This window comes from Myotis daubentonii, chromosome 1 (genome assembly GCF_963259705.1).
Source record: "Myotis daubentonii chromosome 1, mMyoDau2.1, whole genome shotgun sequence".
Classification (NCBI taxonomy): Eukaryota; Metazoa; Chordata; class Mammalia; order Chiroptera; family Vespertilionidae; genus Myotis; species Myotis daubentonii.
This window is the reverse complement of record NC_081840.1, coordinates 189,513,018-189,536,183: the sequence shown is the minus strand read 5'-3', so window position 1 is coordinate 189,536,183 and position 23,166 is coordinate 189,513,018. Positions and strand designations below refer to the sequence as shown.

The 23,166-nt window shown below is 36.0% G+C and overlaps 1 protein-coding gene across 1 annotated transcript; it reads right to left on the bottom strand.

The window, feature by feature from the left end:
• Positions 1–3,920: 3,920 nt before the first annotated feature.
• On the bottom strand, positions 3,921–10,842 carry LOC132239831 (beta-casein-like). Its single transcript, XM_059706815.1, has 7 exons — positions 10,792–10,842; positions 9,970–9,996; positions 9,679–9,705; positions 8,621–8,644; positions 8,193–8,237; positions 6,355–6,882; positions 3,921–4,103 (listed from the first exon to the last, which is right to left on the bottom strand). Exons 1-7 carry the CDS (start codon positions 10,840–10,842, stop codon positions 3,921–3,923), a joined length of 885 nt encoding a protein of 294 aa, XP_059562798.1.
• Between the last annotated feature and the right edge of the window lie 12,324 nt (positions 10,843–23,166).

The following is a 23,166-nucleotide window of genomic DNA, read 5'->3' as shown; positions in this document are numbered from 1 at the left end:
GAAGTAGTAGAGATAGCAGTAATTTATTCTAAATTGGAATCTGATGATACTTCAGAATAATTTTAGTAAAGCTTTGTCATCTGAGTAATTTTCACCAAGGCATGGATTTGGGTCAAGCAACCTTTGTGACGTCAACTAAAAACTTACCCAAGCTTGGAGAAGGCCTGGGGAGAATACTCAAATCTCATAAATATGCAAGTTTCACAATATTGAACAGAAAAGCGCGCCATCCCCCCCCCCCCAATAGGGTAGAGAGAGGTAAGAAAAGATTAAGGGGAAGGTGAGACACCATGGGGAAATGACCAGTAGGAAAAAGTGTCCACTGTTGTCAGCCGACTCTCAGGATAAGCAATGGAGCATGTTCCATTTTGTAGTGCTTGTTCAAGCTTTAGGACCAGTGGAATTTAGGGGCTTAAAGCAGCCTGACTATCACTTGGTGGAGACTAAGCATGGAGTAATATAAGTGCAATTGTCTGCAATTGATCAGACACAAATGAATAGATCTGCATATAATTCAAAAACAGGATAGCATAATGGATTAGCAATGACTTAGTCTGTAGTTTAATAAAGAGCCTTTTCTCTTGTATCTACAGGCTTGGTGAGAAGTCTTCTTTGCTCTCTCCTCATGACGATTGTTCTTACTCAAAAATCCTTTGACACATCTAGCAACATATTATCAGCCTGCTTACAATAAATACATCCAAGTGCTTCAGAAAGCATATTTTATCAAACAATTCAAAAAGTAGAGTATTATTTGTATTCTCTCAGGCATTAGGTTGGAATTTTTTTTTATAAAACTCAAACTATAAATAATGTGCCTGTGTACAAATTCCAGCTTTCAAAACAACAACAACAACAAAAAGGAAAAGTCAATCAACTAATGTTAAATGAACAACACATACCTGAGATCAATAGTTGTAACACCGTAGTAATCATATAACACAATGATCAATAGTTGTAACATAGTAGTAATGATATAATGATATTCTCTGGACTATTTGATGTTTTTCTATTTGCTCTCTGTGTTAAATGTCATAAAATTAAAAACACTTTCCATGCATAATAAATTGATCTATGAAGCATGTGTCAAATATCCGATTGTATTAATTTCCTAGCACTGCCAAAACAAAATACCAAAACTGGTGGCTAAGAAGCAACAGCAGAGCCTTGCTCTTTGTGGCAGCTCTAGGAAATAATTTATCTTTGCCTTTTCCTAGTTTCTGGCATTTATTGGCAATCCTGACATTCCCTGGTTTGTAAATGCATCACTGCGATCTCTTCCTCTGTTGCCTCAAAGCCGTTTTCTCCCTCTTTGTCTCTTCTTATAAAGACAACAGTCATATTACACTAAGGACACACAAGCTTATTCCTAGATAACCTTGCCTTAACTAATTAAATCTGCAATTACCAGTATTTCCAAATAAGATCAATGTCTGAGATATGGTTTTTTGTCTTTGTTGTTTATCCTCACCTAAGGATATTTTCCCACTGATTTTTAGAGAGAGTAGAAGGGAGAGAGACACACAGAGAGAAACATCAATATAAGAGAGATACACATCAATTGATCAATTGGTTGCCACACACACCCCGAACGTGTCCTGGAATTAAACCTGCAAAGAAGGAATGTGTGCTTGACAGGAATCAAATCCAGGATTCTTCAGCCCACTGGCTAAGGCTCTATTCACTGAGCCACACCTACTAAGGGTGGGGAATGAGGGGGGACATGAGGGTGCGTTAGAAGAGGTCAATGGGGGAAAAAGAGAACATATGTAGCACTTCCAATAATAATGTATTTTAAAAATAAAAAAGAAAGTGAAAGAAATTCATTGCAGTTTTATGTTCATATATATTTAATTTTTAAGAAATGGTTTGTATTAAAATTGGAAAAAAAATTTGAGGTATGGGGAGATAGGACTTCAACATATCTTTGGGGAGGGACACAATTGGACATATAGCACCCATATCTATTTTTATTCTCATTTTTTACAGCTATCATATGCCAATACCCATTAAATTTTTCAGACTGCCAATTTTTTTTTTATTGCTTAAGGTATTTCAAAGGGTATTACATATGTGTCCATTTTATCCCCGCGCCCTAGACAGTCCCCTAGCCTCCCCTATCCCCCAGTGTCTTATGTCCATTGGTTATGCTTATATACAAGTCCTTTAGTTGATCTCTTACCGCCCTACCTCCTGCCCCCCAACCCTCCCTGGCCTTCCCGCTGCAGTTTGACAATCTGTTTGAGGCAGCTCTGCCTCTGTATCTATTATTGTTCAAAAGTTTATAATGGTCTCTATTGTCCATGAATGAGTGAGATCATGTGGTATTTTTCCTTTACTGACTGGCTTATTTCACTTAGCATAATGCTCTCCAGTTCCATCCATGACGTTGCAACTGGTAAGAGTTCCTTCCTTTTTAGAGCAGCATAGTATTCCGTCGTGTAGATGTACCACAGTTTTCTAATCCATTCATCTATTGATGGGCACTTAGGCTGTTTCCAGATCTTAGCTATGGTGAATTGTGCTGCTATGAACATAGGGGTGCATATATCCTTTCTGATTGGTGTTTCTGGTTTCTTGGGATATATTCCTAGAAGTGGGATCACAGGGTCAAATGGGAGTTCCATTTTCAGTTTTTTAAGGAAACTCCATACTGTCTTCCATAGTGGCTGCACCAGTCTGCATTCCCACCAGCAGTGCACAAGTGTTCCTTTTTCTCCACATCCTCTCCAGCACTTGTCGTTTGTTGATTTGTTGATGATACCCAGTCAGACTGCCAATATTTTTAACTAAAAGCTATACAGTATTATTTTATAATCTTCTGGGACAATGATTATGAAAGAAAGCAGGTCATGACATAACTGGAGGGCTATTCAAAGGGCAAGAAATCATCTAGGCAATCTCATTTTATATATTTTAAATATATTTTCATTAATTTCAAAGAGGAAATGAGAGGGAGAGAGAAAGAGAAACATTGATGAGAGAGAATCATTGATCAGTTGCCTCCTGCATCCCCCACACTGGGGATCTACCCTGTAACCAGGGCCTATGTCCTGACCAGGAATCAAACCATGACCTCCTGGTTCATACATCGACACTCAACCACTGAACCACGCCAGTCAGGCAGCAATCTCATTTTAATTGTGAAATGTTCTGTACTAAAAGAAAATCTAATCCATGAAGTTTACCTAAAATCACTAGAGTACTAAGCAAAATATTGCCTTTAGTCATATTTGAACGGGAAGCTATTTCACTTTTAGCAGGTAGCTGGAAAGAAAATCTCAGCTATATAGAAGGGAGATTGCAAATAAATGAGTTGAGAGAGAGAGAGTTGAGAGAGAAACCAAGGGTTTTGACAGCCTTAGGATTTCAAATGAAGAGAGAAGTATGATATTTCAAAAAAGAAGGGATGATCAAGTCTACCAAATAGCACTAAGAGGATGGTTAATATGAGCACAGTTTAGCAAGATGAAAGTTGTTGTTGACCTTGGAAAGACAAGTGGTTCCAGTAAGGATATGATTTGATGGGAAAAAGTTGAGGACAGTATGTTTGGTTTGTACTTTTGATCCTAAAGGTTAGGAAAACATTGCGAATGTAGCAAAGAGGGAATAAGTACTAGAGATGAATCTTTGTGTAAACTCAAATGGATGGAGTTGAGTGTGCAGTGCAGGAGTTGGTAGAGAAATAATTCATCACAAGGAAACAATTACTCCACTGTCAGTGACAATGAATATCAGAGCTTTCTGTAAGTTTTTGGTTCTTGGGCATTACTGGCAAAAATCACATAACCCACCTCTTACTGATTGTGGTATTGGCTCTGGCTGCTCTGATAAGTCAAGTAACAACAAGGGACACTAATCATATACTGTGCAGTCCACTAATCACATTCAAACTTCAATAAAACCCTTTGAATTGGCTTCTATAGACGTAGAAAATGAAGCTCCAGAAAAATCAAGTAACTTTCAAGGCACAACTTAGCTGCTATGTTGCGGAGCTGTGAATCTGATTTTACATTTGAATCTTTTTTTTCTAGGGTAACCATAGAATTTGACATCTGATGCTGGGTACTTAGACGGTGTAAAGCACAGGTGTACTGATTTAACTGGGATTATAGATGTAAACGAAGTCTTTTTAGATCAAACAGCATATGATTACCTTTTCCCTCTACTTTTAGATATCTTTTAATATTCAATTCACAGCATTCCATTTAATTTTAATCTTTCATGGCTATTTTTAATGAGAGTAATAATCTAAAGTTAATATTAAAAAAAATTAAGTTTGAAAGATTATAATAAAGACAGGAAAAATAATATGCATAAAGGATTAATTTATTGAAATGACTGTTTAGGAAATAGTAATAATAAGTACAATTCCAGAAAATATTTGAATACATATTATTGATAGGGTTATGGTATTTCCAACCCAAAGCTGAAACTTTTGATACACTTTTAATTAAAATATGGAAAAGAGAGGTTATGAGTCCAATTCAAATTAAGATAAATGTTACATAATACATAAAATAAAAAAGAAATACATTTTTTCATGTAGAATAATTTACACATTATTACTTTTTTTGATTGCATGATACAAAGATTGAAAAGATGCCACATTTCCAGTTGCAGTCAATTCTATGGAATAGAAAACAAACATACAAAGAATTAGTTATGTTTTATGATATAACCATACATCTCTCTCCATTTATAATTTTGGGATGACTAATTCATTAGAGGAACTTTATTACCAATGTACCATGTTGTGCCCTATCTTGCATATAAGTCTCCTAAGACCAAGTAGCATCTCACTTGAAATTTTTTTAGTGAACTATCTACTTTAACATAATAAGTAAAAAATTGGTATCTTAAGAATCTCAAAGTTATATTCTCTCCTCTTTTTCAACCTCAGACTGAGACTAAATAAGTTTATTTTGACCCACAAGTTAAAAGATAATATGTCAATTTTAAATATGATTTAAAAAATCATTAAATTTTAAGAAGCCTAAGATAGAAATGAGAATTCACGTTCATCTTTTTAAGAGCTCATAAATAATTACACAAATGTAGAAGAAGCTGGTTTCAGTTTTCTCTAAAATTATGATAATCAAGCATAAGGACATATGCACCTAAAAACAAACCATTCAAATCTGTCATAACACAACTATCGTTAATGAAATAAAACATACACAACTCCAGGAGATTACATAATAGTCAAGTATGTTGATGTCCCTGACACACTGATAATTAATAAATAATTTCGTATATTGATGGAGTCTGTCACTACCTTGGTCTTATTCACAACAATGTAATGTGAGAATGTATTAACTATAAGAATAATCAATCTAATCTCCATTTCCCCAAGCTTACCAAAAGTGAGATGCAAACATTAACATTGAAATCCTCTTAAACCTTAAAAGAGAGAGAGAGAGAGAGAGAGAGAGAGAGAGAGAGAGAGAGAGAGAGAAAGAGAGAGAGAGATAAATGTACAATTGAATTTTTGGCAGTAATACTTCTAAAAATTCAGTGGTTGTGGGAGGGGATGAAAAATGAAAGAGGGTAAGGGGGAATAAATGGCGATGGAAAATTAAATTACATTAGACACAAAAATTAACCAATAAATAAAAATTTGATGAGTAATAAAATAAGCATATCAATTGTTTGCCCTCACATGTACAAATATCACAAACAGGATGTGCATTAAAGCATGTAGAGAATAGATGTACACAAGAATATAATTAAACTCATTTCAACATTCAGATTCCCAAATTGAATTCTGAATTTAGTATGTTTTAATCCTCTTTATCTATGTTCTCTAGACATCAAATAAATCAGAATCTTTGAAATAATTTCTTCTAAATACTCAGTATCTTCTACATAGAAAATCAGAAGATTTATTTCTAAACCTTTGTGAGCAGACCTAGGCATTGGAATTTGGGGGAAAACAAGTTTTCTAGGTTATTTTATTTCATAACTAGTGTTGAGAATGCCTGATGTCAACTACATGCATTAGGAGGTCTATTTAATTTTCATTTATTCGTTGACTAGTGGCCCTGCACATGAATCCATGCACGACTAGCTCTTTGACGTTTGCCTCAGCTGGCCACCCCACCCACCGCCAATTGTAGTTCTCCACTGCACATAGCTTGCTGCCCCACCCTCCTGTAGCTCTCTGCCCTCCTGTAGCTCTCTGCCACACATAGCTCACTGCCCTGCCCTCCTGCTGTTCAGTTGTTACATGACAACATCCCAGACCAATTTGCATATTATCCTATTATAAGTATAGATTCGGGATCTCCCACTTCTTCTACAACCATATACACATCATGAATGAGAAAACAGAGTTCATAAAGTAGGACTTACTTGTTGTAAGTTGTAAACTGGGGCAATAGGTTGCATCGCAGGGTAGAATGCCTGGGTAGGGTCAACCAGAAGCTGTGGGTTCAGCACAAGGGCCTGGGCAGGCATCGCTCTCTGGGGGTAGGTCAGCACTTGCTGGGAAAGAGGCAGGACTTTGGACTGAGGAAGGGAGACCAGGGGCTGAGTGGGAAGCATGGGAGTCTGAAGAAGAGGCTGGGGGATCTGGGGCATCCAGGGCTGGAGCAGAGGCAGAGGAAGCTGTGCTTTGAGATCAGTGAGGTTTGGGATCTGGCGCTGAAGAAATGGCACTACTGGAGATCTGGGCAATTGCATCACATTGCGCTTGGGAATGATGGTCTCCTTAGCATTGGGGACTTCCATCACTTCAGGCTGAGGGTGAGGCAGCACCATAGCAGGCTGGGCAAGAGGCAGGATGTTTTTTAGAAGGACAGGGTAAGGCATGGGCTCAGCATAAGGATAGAAAAGAGGCTGTGGCTGGACAAGAGTGTGGATTTTGTCCTGGCGTTCATCCTGGAAAAAAAGAAAGAATCTTTGTGTCCATGATTCAGCTATAATTGTCATTCATGATGAATTAACCTCCTCTCTATTGAGGAATCCTGAGTGAAAGAGAGAAGGAAAATCATTTACCTATGCTGGTTAAAAAATTATTTGGCGTCATGTGAAAATGAGTTAAATACTCATTGAATTATTTATCATTAATCCACCCCCTTCATAGGTGGACCCAGATCAAACTGAAATCCAATGGTTGGGAATTTCAAGCTTGTTTCTCCTTTCTGAGTTCCCTGTAATACTGTGGATGGCTGCAGAGTTTGGTACTTAGAAGGCATGAACTTCTCAACATGGTGTAAAAGTAAACCAAAATGTTTCATGTAATGAAAGTTAATTTTAAAAAGACTTAGAGGAATGTTTCCAAGATTTACTTCTATGTGTGTTAACGAAAAGTAAATCTTAACTTGTGGTTTAATTGAAGGAGTTACTCAACACCAGCTAACTTCTAGTACTAGTTTATTTAGTAGATAGTCATTATGGTAAGTCTTTAAGGAGGCATCATTTTGTAAATTCATTTTTATTTAGAAAAATATTTCTTGTATTACCAAACCCAAGTCACTGACAAAACATGAAGCTGAAATGTTACAAGTAGATATGTTACCACACATGTATTTCAATTAAATAATTATTTGTTATCCAAGAAGATCTATATTTTTAAGCAAGCTCTGCAACTTATAACTGTGTGATATTGTCGCACAATTGTGTACTCAGTTGTTCTGTATATCACTTCTCTCCTCTGTGTAATGCAAAGTCTTTTATGAATGTATTCATCAATGTTAATATAAAATACACAATTTTAAAGTAAACCCTTGTGTATTTAATGTGTGCCAGCTCATCAACCCTAAGGGATTATTAATATTCTCAGTTTATAGTTGAAGAAATGGAAGTACAAAGAAACTTGGGGTCAAGTTTAAATAGCTAATCAATGATCAGATTCAGATATATGACATATTTTCTTACCATTTCTTTTGTCACCTATGTATCTTGAGAATAAGGAAACCTGTTTCTAACTTGAAAATGTATCTACTAGTGTTCATTATGGTAAACATAAATTGAGCAAATCAATGATTATTCTAAAGTATTTAGTCTATATTCTCCAAGTGGATTATGAGATTAAATATGCACTTATATCTTTAAAATATATTTATAATGTTATAATCCCCATGCTTGGTAGTATTTTATTATAATTCTTTAGACTGAGCATGCCCATCTTTTGTATGGATTATATTTTATAACAATTTTTTTGAATATACTCATTATGAACAAATTACCTCTCTTTGTTGCTGTTTCTCATTTTCAAACTGTTCAGGTTTCTGCTAAAAAAAATAACATGAATAGAAATAGAATAATCTGTAAAAATTAAATGTAGAATATTTTGAAAATATGTACATTTAATTATGTCTCCCCACTTATGTGTGATATACAACTGAAATTCATACAAACATACACACAATAGTAAGGTGGTTACCAGAGAAGAGTGTTGGAGGGTAGTAAAGGATAATGGGCCTAGATATATGGTGATTGAAAATTATTGGACTTTGGGTGATGGGCACACAATGCTATAAACAGGTCATGTATCATAGGAACATATATTTGAGGTCTATATGATATTATTAACCAAATAAATAAATAAATACATAAATAAATAAATACATAAATAAATAAATAAATAAATAAATAAATAAGTAAATAGCTCTACCTTATAGATGTGGGTAATGGATTCCTTCAGAAAAATAAAAATGAAACTAGGTTAAGTTTTCATGGAAAATTTTTATTTGCCGATATGAATCAGAATATGAAGGCATTTAATAGGCTAATGTTGACAGTTTACTGGATAATATAATGAAAAACACAGCATAATTACTGAAACTTATATGTTACGCTGTTCTGCACAAGTCTGCTCTATAAACAAGACAAATGAATGCAGTCAAGAAAGAAAAGTTAGTGAATATAGTACAAGAAGCATTTAATAGACACTAATTTTCCCTCACTATGTTCCCTTCCTATGACAACAAATGATCTCTAAGACGCCATCTGATTCTAAAGAATAAAATTCATTAATAAGAAATCATAACAACTATTAATACATTCTGTTCATATTCTTAGTTCCTTTGTTATGTTTAGGTTTCAAATAAATTATAAAAAGTAAAATACTTTCCCTAAGGATCTGATAACCTTTATGAAGAGATAAAATAACCCAAGTACCACTTAGCAGGTGACAGACTTCCAAAAGTGGTGCAAGTGTAAATATCTACCTGACCTTCCCAGACAGACTGAAGAATAAAACTAAGTCTCACTGCTCTGATTTACTAAAGTGACTCCTGTAATGACAAAATATGTCCATTTGCATGTCTGCCCACCCCTTATATTGCAATTCTTTCCTATGGGCATCTGCTTTCAATTTGTACCATAGCTCCTAGTCGATATCTAATCCACAGAAGGTGCTCAATGAATATCAAAACAGTGAATGGGGTCAGTGTGGAGAGAGCTCCAGTCATATAAAAGGAGTGTAGCATTCACTTAAAGAAGGGGGTGGGGCAAGTGACAAGGTTCAAGTAGCAGCTAGCATAAAAAGCATAGAGAATAGGGAATTCTGTAGACATTTATTTTTTCCTTAAACATATAATGGAAATTTACATCAGAATTTAGGTCTGAACTAGCTGCATTGACTTATGTGCCCTAAAGTAACACATTATAAAGAGTTGCTAGCATTTTACTGTCCAAATGGAAAATTCCCTCAAATGAACATTGTCTTACCTCACTGCTAGAAATGCTTTCTACAGTCTGTAAAGAAAAAATGCAAAATCAACAACTGGATCATCAAAGACTGTTACTTTCTTTGAATTTTTTTGTATTGATTTGAGAGTGAGAGAAACATTGATGTGGGAGAGAAACATGTATAAGTTGCGTCCCATCCACCATGACCAGGGATTGAACCCGGAACCTTGTGCTGCATGGGATGAGCCTCCAGCCACTTCAAGCAAACCAGCCAGGGTAGAATGCTACTATGTATGGTTGGAAAAATTTTCTCTGAATAAAATATCTTACCTCACTGGATACACGGACTTCTTTCTTCTGTAAAGAGAAAAAACAACAACACCACCATTTAGTTTTTATAGCTGACTCATTTTTCCTTCTTTATGCAGAGCTATCTCCTTCACAAACTTAAGAAATAAAAAATGTTATATATCTTTTGAGATCCTTGTAAAATATTTGTGTTTTATGTCTTGAATATTTGATAACTATAATGGAATAATTTTATTTTACCTATTTTATTCTCCTATTTGTCTTTGGAAGGGAACAGAGTGAAAGAGAAAATTAGGGTCTATTAAATGTTGCTTGTTGTATTATGTTCACTAAAATAAATGAAGAAAATTTTTTGATGGGTAACAGAAAGGGAGTTATTTGAATTTGTATCAAACAATTTTCATTATGCTTATGATTATGAATATTGCCTTTGCTCCACCCCCTGGATTTCTTTGAGTAGACACGGGTAGGATTTGGCCCAATGCCCCAGAGTAAGAGGTACATCAGTTTCATCACTGATATGTTTATCTAGGTTGCACATGCATGCAATTGTATTTGTGCAATATTACTCTTTTTTTCTGTGTGTTTCTTCTCCTTTTGCCTGATGTTTGTTTTTTTCTTTAGCAACTGGTTGCCCAGTGGTGTAGAAAGCATTTAAACCAGATTTATGGTCCTACAGGACTCTGTTGAAATAATCAGTGAATATAAATTATTTTCTTGGAAGTAAACAAAAAAATCTGTTGAAATTCAGCTTTCTATGTTCATTTAAAATGTTGCTGATGTTGCTCTCTACACGTGGGATAATATTTCACTACATGTTAATCATTTAGCGTTTTTTATTACCTCTGATGCAAGTGCAAGGGCCACAAGGCAGGCAAGGATGAGGACCTTCATGGCTCTCAAGTCCTGTGAAAGGCAAAATGAGGAAATGGTAGTATAGTTGTCAATCTAACCACTTATTTAGGTAGGAATATTTTTTTAAAGAAACCAAAACAATGTAAAAGTAAAATATCTGTGTTTTAGAAAAAATTACTAATGGAAGTTTTATCGTACACCAAAGAAAAAATCTACAATGGCAATGTGGTCTTACATATCAATTTTATAATTCAATACCAGCCATTCAGGTTTTTTCAGCTATCAACTGTAACCTACTCCATGCCTTTAAGTCTTGTTTAGAGTACAGTGTTGTTGTTTTTTAAAAAGATAGAAGGAAGCTTTAAATGTTTATATAAAGCTTTATTAATTGCTTCATTTATTCAAAATAAGTTATATTTATTTCACATCCTAAATTGCCCGATGCTGGTTAAGGTCTTGGTTTAAAGTAATGAACAAAATATTAAGGTCTCAGCCCTGGTGAGTCCTCATATCTCTTGGGAACAGACTGAGTAAAGAAAATGTATACATAGAAAATGTATACATAGAAAATGTATACATAGAAGATCATTTTTTGTTTTTACCTTTCCTAAACTAAACAGTTTTCATGAATATTTTGTTTAATCATATGTCCTTATTTCTAGCAAGACTGAAATCTTTGTTTGAGCATTTCATTATTTGCTCCACTTACCCAGATGTTTTCCTGGACTGAATAGTTTGTTTTTTTCTCCATGTGTACCCCCTACACGGTCTTCATCCTCACACACCTAATGGTGTCTCTTCTCCTTTGTGACATCTAACTTTAGAGATCATACACAATGTCTTCTCTTTTTACTCTTACCTCTTGATGGTTTACCAAAGGATCGGATTCAATTGCCCCATCCCTACTGCAGACCACTCCTTCTTGTAGCATAATATATACTATTTTTTAACATTTTTGACCGAAATGTACTAAACGTTTGATCTTGTTCCATCTCTATAATTTCTTGTAAAACATAATTTTTGTGCTACCAATACACCCTGGGTGATATATAATTATTTTTATTAAATTTATTTGGGTGATACTTGTTAGGAATATTATTTATGTTTCAAGTGTACAATTCTAAAATATATCATCTGCATATTGCATTGTTTATTTACCAGCCAATGTCAAATCTCCTTCAAACACCATATAATATTTTGTATTCCCTTTACCCTTTATTTTCTCCCATACCTCTTTCCCTGTTGTAACTACCATACTATTGTCTGTGTTTATGAATTTTTGTTTGTCCTGTTTGTTATCTTTGATGCTTTCAGTTTTATACCCCACACTAGGGGCCTGGTGCACGAAATTCGTGCACTGGGTGTGTGTGTGGGGGGGAGTGTCCCTCAGCCCAGCCTGCCCCCTCTCACATACTGGGAGCCCTCAGGCATTGACCCCCATCACCCTCCAATTGCAGGATCGGCCCCTTGCCCAGGCCTGACACCTCTGACAGAGGTGTTAGGCCTTGGCTGGGGACCCTCATTTCCCCCCATCACTGCTTCTGCCCCCAGCCCAGGCCTGATGCCTCTGGCCCAAGCATCAGGCCTGGGCAGGGGACCCCCAAACCCCTCCGATTGCTGGCTCTGCCCCTTGCCCAGGCCTGATGCCTCAGCCAGAGGCGTAGACCCCCATCACCCTCTGATCACCTGATCGGCCCCTTGCCCAGGCTTGACGCCTCCGCCAGAGGTGTCAGGCTTGGACAGGGGACCCCCATGTCCCCCCAATCACTGGCTCTGGCCCCCGCCCAGGCCTGAGGCCTCTGGCCCAGGAATCATGCATGGGCAGGGGACCCCCATCTCCCTCTGATCGCTTGCTCCACCCCCCACCCAAGCCTGACGCCTCTGACCTAGGCTTCAGGCCTGGGCAAGGGGACCATCATATCCCCCCAATCCCCGGCTCAGCTGCCCGCCCAGGCTTATGCCTTGGCCAGAGGAGTTGACCCTCATCACCCTCCGATCACCAATCACCGGATCGGCCCCTTGACCAGGCCTGAGGCCTCCGGCAGAGGTATCAGGCCTGGGCAGGGGACCCCCAGCTCCCCGCGGTTGCAGGCTCTGCCCCTGCCCAGGCCTAACGCCTCTGGCTGAGGCGTCCGGGTCCGGCAGCAGGGACCCGCAGCTGTAGCGGCCCCGCGATTGTGGGCTCCACTTTAGGCCCAGGCAAGGGACCCCTAGCTCCCGGGACTGCCAGCTTCGACCGTGCCCAGCTCCCATCGCTGGCTCCACCCCTACTTCCTGCTATCACTGGCCAGGGCGGCAAAGGCGCCTGATTCTCCGATCATGGCTGGGGGGCAGGGCAAAGGCGGCCCCAGGGCCGCCTTGCCCTGCCCCCCAGCTCTTAGCTCCCCCCTGGGTTTCCGATCACTGTCAGTGGCAGGGGGCTTCTTCCTGCTTTCCCTTTCGCCTCCCTGCATTGTGCCTACATATGCAAATTAACCGCCATCTTGTTGGCAGTTAACTGCCAATCATAGTTGGCAGTTAATTTGCATATAGCCCTGATTAGCCAATGAAAAGGGTAGCTCATACGCCAATTACCATTTTTCTCTTTTATTAGTATAGATATGAGTGAAATGACATGGTTCTTGAATTTTTCTGTGTGACTAATGTTACTTAGAATAATATTCTCAGGATCTATCCATATTCTCACCAATAGCAATATTAATTTTACTTTGCTGAAGACCTACGTAAGTTCCCAAATAAATTTTTATTTTCAAGTTTCAAAAAATTTTATAGATGATTATGGTTAGGAAAGACTGTATTACATTTTTCAAATTTTATAATTAATATTTTATATACAATTTTTAAGGCAGAATTTCATTATTGACTAATATATTCTAAGGTGCTCTTTCTTCCAAGTCTCTTTGTTTTGTTTTTGTTTTCAAGTAATTTCTATGTCTTCCAGAATTTTCTTACAAAGTAAAATTTTATTTTTTTAACTGAATTCTATATTTCATGTGTCTATTTTAATATTTTTAAATATTGTAAATTGAATAATAAAATGGGATGTTGCATGTTGTAAACAAGTTTGATGAATACACTCACCTGAAAAATTATTCATAAGCATAAAGTAGTGCATGTCCCCAAAGAGCTCCCATAATATCTTGACAAAAAGCCACCTCTATACCTACCTAGTGAATAGAGCTTTCCCTATAATGATTCCTATTTCTTTACAATAATTTAAATATATTTGTTTTTATGACTGCAGTAATGCTTAATAAAATTTGCAACATTTAATTCAGAAAACATATCTTTTAAAGTTTTTTCCCCAATTTTTTATTGATTGAATTGAGAGAAAGAGAGGTAGAAACATCAATTTGTTGTTCCATTAACTTATGCATTCATTGATTGAATATTGTATGTGCCCTGACCAAGGATTGAACCCTCAACATTGGAGTATCGTGACCACACTCTAACCAACTGAGCCACCCAGCCAAGGTCAGCAAATAGATATTTTAATATAGCCTCTTAACTAGCCTTGCACTAAAATAATATTAATCACCATTACTGCATTTTCTTAAAATCATAAAGCTTATGTGGTCATTATAATTTTTACCAAATCTTTATAGGCACTTTTAGCTTTTAACATAAATTTTGAAAATAATGTCAGTACTATTTAAATACTTTTATTTCAAATACTATATTTTAAAAATTATTTTCTTCATATATTTTAAATTAAACAAAAAAAGGACGTGCAACAAATTGACATCATATATGCTTACCTTTTCTCCAAAGTGGAGGTCAAGAAGTGAATAAAGTGGTAAGTGAATGATGGTCTGCCTATTTTCGTGGCTATTTATAGTGTAGTTAATGGCATGTGGTTTGAAAAAAAAAAATCAATAGTAAGTTTCAATTCCAAGAAATTGACATGATTAGAAAATAATTTCTGCCTAATATCTGTCCCCAGAAATGCCCAGTAGCAATTTAACAAGGGAGCAATTCACATCTGAAAAAGGAAATCAGTCCAGGAAATGTAATTATCTAATAACTAAAGACAATCCTTAGAGGACAGTGACCTTCTGGCTCAGGGCCCAAGTTATTGAGGACACAATTAGGTCTTTAGCACTTGCTGAGTCCTGAAGGTCTCAACTCAGTAGGCGCGCGCGGGAATGTTATATAAAGAACCAGAAATACTCAGAAGCTTTGCAACAGCCACATTATCATGATACCGGGAGCAGTTGTCAGTGCTTTATGCCACAATGGAGAAAAATGACAAGATAACAAATCCATGTGGTGGCTTCATCATGTAATTCAAATTGCTCAGCTCCCAGGGACACTTGTTTTGTAAACAATAAATAATTTACGTAAAACCAATATCTTGTATACAAGAGGAGTAAGCCTCTCTCTGTAACGGAACATCCCAGAAAAAGAATTTGAATGGCTTGTTGTATAGGCAAAAATTGTTGGTAAATGTCCTGTAAAATGTAATAGAGACTTATTTACCTGACAAATATTAGCTACCTCTCTTCAATCAAGCATAAGAACTAAAATAGCTTTTTTTTTTTTTTTACTTAGTATCAACCCTATGCTAGGCATTGTTTCATTTACATATTTATCTTGTATGATGCCAACAAAAACATCATGAGATAGCTTTCCCATCCATATTTTGGATGAAGAAATTAAAACACCAAAAGGTTAAGTAACTTGTAAAATCCATACTATTTGTTAATTTCTTTTTTCTCTTTTTAAATATTACTTTGTGTTTTTTAAATTTAATTTTATTGTTTAAAGTATTACAAATAGTAGTACATGTCTCCTTTCCCCCCCCATTGATCTTCCCCTGGCCTCCCCTACACCCCTGCACATGCCCTCACTCCACCCACACCCCCCAGTGTCTTGTATCCATTGGTTATGCTTATATGCATGCATATAAGTCCTTTGGTACTATTTGTTAATTTCAAAAATAACATTTAAAATCAGATCTGTATGAGTACTTGTGTTTATATTTGATTATATGCAAAGTCCATGTCTTAACCCCCTGAAATTTTTAAATAAGATTTAGCTATCAATTTTAGCATTTGGGTTTATATGTGCATTATTTGTTATGACTGGATTGGAAGAGTGAGCATTTTTGCTGAGTGTGTGCATGGGGAACAGGTCTTTAAGGAGTTGTTATTATAGTTGGAACTTAAAGAATGAGTACAATTATTTTAAATATATTTTTGTTGAGCTCTGGAGGAAGGGAGAAAAAGAAAGAAACATCAATGATGAGAGAGAATCACTGACTGGCTACCTTCTGCATGTCCCCTACTGGAGATCAGGCCCACAACCTGGGCATATGTCCTGACCAGAAATCAAACCACCTGTTTTACAGGTTGATGCTCAAGCCCTGAGCCACACCAGTTGGGCAAATGAGTACAGCTTTGAGACATCATTACATAGCAATAAGCTATTTTTTTTATTTTTTAATCTTCACCTGAGGATATTTTTCCATTGATTTTTAGAGAAAGTGGAAGAGAGAGGGAAAGACAGAGAGAAATATCCATGTGACAGAAACACATTGATTGGTTGCCTCCTGTATGAACCCTGACCAGGTTTCAGGCTGGGGAGGTACAGAGCCTTGACAAGAATTGAACTCGGGACCCTTTGGTTCACAGGCTGATGCTCTATCCACTGAGCCAAACCAGCTAAGGCAATAAACTATTTTTTCTGAAGAAAATATAGGTGGTTGAACAGTAATAAACCACATTAGATGGGTTCTGTATTTTAGGAAACAGAGGATATAGAGCGTAAATTATTGTTACAGGGTATTGATAGAGTCAAATCATGAATGCTTTTGAACTTTAGATATGCATTGTGACATAATTCACTGGAAATAAGAAATATATTAAAATTTTGAAAGAAGTAAGGATTGCAAAATTTCTTGGAATATAGTCCTTTATGACAATATTTCAGGCAACCTAGTAAGAGGGATTGTTATAACATGTTATTAGAGTAGTTGAGGATAAACATTATGATGGCTTCAACTATGGAAATGGTGCTAGTATCTTAGTCAATGGGAAGCAAACTTCTCATTAAAATATGAGAACTATGAGAAATGAATGAACACAATACTGGTATGCCAGGGTAATTGAAAAGTTATCCATGTTATAACCCGAGATACTAACCAACCTGAAATTAGAAAGAGGGTACTCAGTTAAGCCTTTTTTTTTTTAAATATATTTTTTATTGATTTTTCACAGAGAGGAAGGAAGAGGGATAGTTAGAAACATCAATGAGAAAGAAACATCAATCAGCTGCCTCCTGCACACCCCCCACTGAGGATGTGCCCGCAACCCAGGTACATGCCCTTGACCGGAATCGAACCTGGGACCCTTCAGTCCGCAGGCTGACGCTCTATCCATTGAGCCAAACCGGTCAGAGTCAGTTAAGCCTTATACATGGTAAGATTGAAGGTGTCTAAGATGTGTTGTGAATTAAATATGATGCTCAAAGAAGTCATATGTACAACTGTAGAAATGATTTTTTCTGGCAAAGGAATAAATAAACGTCCCTACAGAAAAAGTGGCAAAGGAAAAGAGAACTTGTCAAAGAATAGAACTCAATATTATTATTATTCAGTGGCTGGTACAGCAAAGGGAATTGGGAAAAAATACAAAGTTTAAAGCAGAAGAGAGTAGGGGGTCATGGGAGTCATTGGAAGAAATAGCTAGAAAACAAACAAGTGAAGGCAAGTGTGAAAGTGCTACACAGATGTGGAATAAGCTGGAACAGAGAAGAAATTTTTGGACACATGGAGTCACTATAACTGTAACCATTGAGATACACTCCACGTGGTTAGGAAATAAGTAATGTGTGAGGAATGAAATGCAACACTACTCTGCCAGGACTTTAGAAGAAGAACTAATGACACCTATGGAATCTTATCTAATACTGTAGGAACAACCAGAATTACACAAAGGTAATTTTATGATAGAGATTTTTAGCTTAAAAGAAAGAGGCCATTGGTGAGAAATGCCTGAAACACATCAAAAGGCTGAGGAATAAATTGATGGAGCAAGTTGCAGTAGGATCAGAGTCACAACCAAAAGAATTAGACCTATACAGAATGTACCAGATTTTTACGCTCCAGTGCCGCAATCGGTTAGCGCGAGGTACTTATACAGAATGTACCAGTTTTTTTGTTTTGTTTTGTTTTGTTTTGTTTTGTTTTGTTTTGTTTTGTTGGAGAATGGAGTAAAGGAGGAGAGGATGAGTAAATACAATACATACTTTGAAATACAGGGTAGAAAATTTAAAATTAAATGGTACTACTTTTCCATGTAAGGTACAAGATGGAGTTTTCCACTGACAGTGGCAAGTGGATATGAGTTTGTGATATTTAAAAGAGGGATCATTTTTGGTTAATGTGAAAATAAAAATGAATGAAAATTTCCATGGCAGTACTACCTACATGAAAATAAAGGTCAGCTTGTTTTCTTTACCCAAGTTGACTTATGCCAAGGTGGTTGCTGTCTAATATCAATAAATCAAGAGAACTGTTGGAATAGGAACAGGAAATTGAATGTGTTTTTGCTAAAGTGACAAACCATGAAGTATTGATGGACCTACTAATGAAGAATGACAATAATTGAGTAATAAACTAGAATCCTCATAAGAGCTTGAATGACTACATATGAAAGAAAGAAAAGAAAGAAAGAAGGAAGGAAGGAAGGAAGGAAGGAAGGAAGGAAGGAAGGAAGGAAGGAAGGAAGGAAGGAAGGAAGGAAGGAAGGAAGGAAGGAAGGAGAAAGAAAGAAAGAAAGAAAGAAAGAAAGAAAGAAAGAAAGAAAGAAAGAAAGAAAGAAAGAAAGAAAGAAAGAAAGAAATTAAAGAAAGAAAGAAAGAAAGAAAGAAAGAAAGAAAGAAAGAAAGAAAGAAAGAAAGAAAGAAAGAAATTAAAGAAAGAAAGAAAGAAAGAAAGAAAGAAAGAAAGAAAGAAAGAAAGAAAGAAAGAAAGAAAGAAAGAAAGAAAGAAATTAAAGAAAGAAAGAGAAAGAAGGAAAGAAAGACAGACCAGGTCTAATGAGAGCGAGCAATGTCAAGAAGTACAGATTAGAGTTTTTTACTAAATGGAATTTCAGCATCAGAAAGAAGAGACTTTCTGGATGATGTCATAATCCAAAGAGTAGCCATACATGCAGTATATGGAAGATAGGTAAACACAAATATTGAAAGTTTATAGTGAAATACATTCTCCATTATATGTCTATGTTTGCCAGGATTTTGCTAGTTGCCAAGAATGCAACAATAAAAAAAGACAAAAATCCTGTCCTCAAGAACGTTAAAGCCTTTAGGATAAGCTAATGTGAAGCTTACGTGTTATGAAATGTAACAAACATTTTAATGTAAGTTGTAATAAGTTGCAATAAGCACAAGGAAATGCCTAGTTTATTTTAGCGGATGGATATGACACGCAAAGAGGATCTTCATTAACACATGAGTCCTGTGTGTAGGATCTTGAAGCCAGATGAAAGGTTTGACCTCAGGAGAAGAGAGAATTTAGGCTGAAAAGAAAAAAAAGAATAGAGTCTTGGATTTAGAAACCAGTCACTACAGCTAAATCAAGGAGTGAATTGGAGTCATCAAATATAATGAAGGAAGTAGATGGAGATGTTAACAGAGAAAGAGAAAGTGGTCCAATAATGATGAGCAAAGCATGCTGTGCTCCAGAGGAACATGAATTTTATTCTGTAGATAATGGGGATTTGCTGATGAATTTTAGGACAGATAGGAACATCTAGAAAATAACTACTAGGAATGTATAGTAAAAAAAAATTGAAAATGATACAAACTTTTAAAAATGAGGCTTCTCAGGTTTGAGCTCATATCTTTGGAGTGAGTGAATTTTTATCAGAAAATGTTCATGGAAGGACAGAAAATTAGTAAGCATAAAGGAATCTGAAGCCCAGAGAGGAGCAGGGTCTTACCCAAAGTCCACAAAAATGTCTGAAGCAGGCCTCCAAAGTATTTAGTATGGGCCTATTTACAAAAGCAATCTTCAAATTTTTCTGGTTCTCTAGTGACTGATGTTCACAAATGTAATTGATTGATTGTGTTTGATGCTGCTCAATTTTACAATTTTCTTTTTTATTTTCTGTTCACTGCTTGTAATAGATACATTCAGGACTTAAGCACTGATAAATGCCCCTTTAAAGCAAGTAAATAACGTATTTGCATAATTAATCATTTTCCTTTATAATATCACTTGCATTTATATAATGCTAGATGTTTGAGGGAAGGGAACACTTCTAATTGTTCCTTATGTTTTATATTGCTAAGTGAATGTCTATAGTCCATTTCAACTATTCAACTAATATTTACTCTTGAACCATGCTCATATTGAGCAAGGCACAAGCTATGAAAACAAATAATGAAATAATCCCAATTCATAGGGATTTCAAATCCCAATTAGAAAGTCTGTGATTACTCTCAGTTGCCATTGCCATGAATATAACACAAACTACTTTGCTAGTTAAATAAATAGTAAACATCATGGATTTTGTCATAGACTATATAGCATATTTCATTGTAGGAGAAGTAAAAAGAGGGAGAGGAGAATGAAGAGGAGGGGAAGAGGAGAAGGAGGAAGAAAAAAAAGAGAGGAAGAGAAGGAGAAGGGAAATCTAGCATAAATATCATCATAAATACCCATTTAGAGATTGCATCTTTATGCCACCAATTAAATGCCACGCTAGTGACATAGCAGTCACTCTTTATTGCTTCTTCCCTTGTATGAAAGTCTCTGACATTTTCAAACTGTATGGTGTTTAGTTGTAGCTTATATGATACCAGTTTTACTTAATTATAAAATAACAGAACAGGTTCTGGTCCATCAATATTCTAAAATGATCTATTGTTCAGGGAGGATGAATTCATAAGTAACACACAAGGCTAGTCCTATGTGTAAAGTCCACTGTTCTTGTTTCCTTCTATCACACATAATCCCCAATGTTCCTATTGTGTTGAAACAGAAAATGAGGTGTGAAACAATGCCCATGTTTTGGTTTACCTACCTAAAGTATTTGTGAGTTAATTGTAGGTTTTAATTTTGTGTATTAGCATCTGTCAAATTTTATTTCCTGGCATTTCCCCATGATGTTTATTTATTTAACTACTGTTGCAATTTGGATCCAATAGTGCCTTTGGATCATATTTTACATTTTCTTCAGAAGTAGTGAATACCATAGATCTACTAGAATAGCGTCTAGTAACAGGGCCCAAGAAAAATGACTGCAGAAATAAATGAAGGAATAAAGGAGGTGATATAAGTAAGAGAGAGTGAAAAAAAAAGAAAAAGGAAGGGAGAAAATCATTTGACATTCCTTAAATAAATAAAGCAGGATATATTTTTAAAATCATATTCATTTTTATACTAATGTACCTTGTATAACTTTTAGCCATTGAGAATACACTAGACCTTGAATTTGTTTGGCATTGAAAATGGACTATCTACAAGGTGTTGATATCAATTAAAAAGAATACTTATTATTTTAATTGAATTGGACTTTATTTGCCTTAATAAATTATTAATATTTTGTTTACCACCAAGAAAATAACAATATCTAATGTCATTGTTTAAATATAGCATAGAAGATTCACCTAACAAAAATTTCCTCAAACCATCTGATAAAAAGTGAAACCTTAAATTCTATTTATAAGGTCCATTTTACAGACGCATAATGAGTCGATTATGTGGTTTCTTAAAATTTTTGTTAAACAAAGAGTCGCCTGGAGAAATGGATAACAAGAGATTGCTACTGTACCTCCAGGATTCTGATTCAACATGCCTGGAAAGAGGGCCTATGGATTTGCATTTCCCTCACATCAAGCTCCCAGGTGATGCTAACTCTGGTGGTCACATGAACCACATTGTGAGTAATGATGGGCTAGGACACCAAATATACCTAACACTTAAAAATGCCTTTTTGTGTACTTAATTCTGAGTGCATTTCATTATTCAACCAGGGGCAAAGACCTGAATTTATATACACATTTGCCTGGGGACTTAGTGAAAACTAATTTTTCCTCCTATCTAGTGGAATTACATTAAAACATGGTTCCCAGTGAGGGTCATGAGCCTCTAAGGGCTGAAAAGAAGAAATTCAATAACCAAATATAAGCATCCAGTTACTATGTGAGACATAGAGAACTGAGCTTCTGTGGTCATTGGACTGTAATACTAAGAATTGTTGCCAAAGCCGGTTTGGCTCAGTGAGAGCATCGGCCTGCAGACTGAAGGGTCCCAGGTTCGATTACGGTCAAGGGCATGTACCTGGGTTGCGGACACATCCCCAATCGGAGATGTGCAGGAGGCAACTGATCGATGTTTCTCTCTCATCGATGTTTCTAACTCTCTATCTCTCTCCCTTCCTCTCTGTAAAAAATCAATAAAATATATTAAAAAAAATTGTTTTATGTATTATCTAATACTCGCTGGATTAGTGCATTTTGGCACACCTTTAAATATACCTTAAGATTTAAAATATTTCAAAGTCCATAAAAAGGGTACATTGTAATAACTTGTAGGAGATACATTTGAAATAAATGATGACTCCAATTTTATTATAAGAGTTGCTACCATATATTAGAAAACCAGTAAAATTTGGATAAAGCAGTATCATTTTGGACATGGAGTTTTTCCATCTTTGACATGTGTTTGTTCAAATAGGACAGTTGGTGTTCTGCAGAAATACTTTTACCATTTCAATTCATTTCCATGCTTACTTTACTGTAGCATGCATATCTCTGAGGCTTATTCATGCATACCTAGACAAATATTGAGATGAACGCATGATGGGCACAATTATTTCCTGGTTACTCTGCTACACAATCTTCTATTGTAAAATGAAAGACTATTCTTAGTATCTGTGGGGACAGATTTGGGCATCACTTTTAGTTCTATAATATGACCTCAGAAGGGTATATAGGTATATAAATACATCAGTTCTCTGGAAAGGCACATTGTCTTTCAGAGCTTCGCAATTCCAGCTTCTTGAACTCTCATCTTGGGCAAAAGGTAATATATTCATGGAAAATCTAATATGATCTCTTGTTATGATTTTGGTTTATTAGAGTAAGTTGCAAACTATTTGTAAAGTGTACACTATTTATTGGTAATTGCACATAAAGAAACAATTTATAGAGGTGAAGATTCTATGTCAGGATTTAAAGTTGAGGACAGAATCACAATGCCCCTAAATTTACAGCAAGCATTGTGCCAAACAAAGGATTGTACCAAAGAAATGTGGTACAAGAGGGAGATGTACTCATGTTCTTCATAGATGGGATACCCTAAATGTCTTTTTATTTTCTTAACTCAATATATAATAAGTACTTTGTTAATGT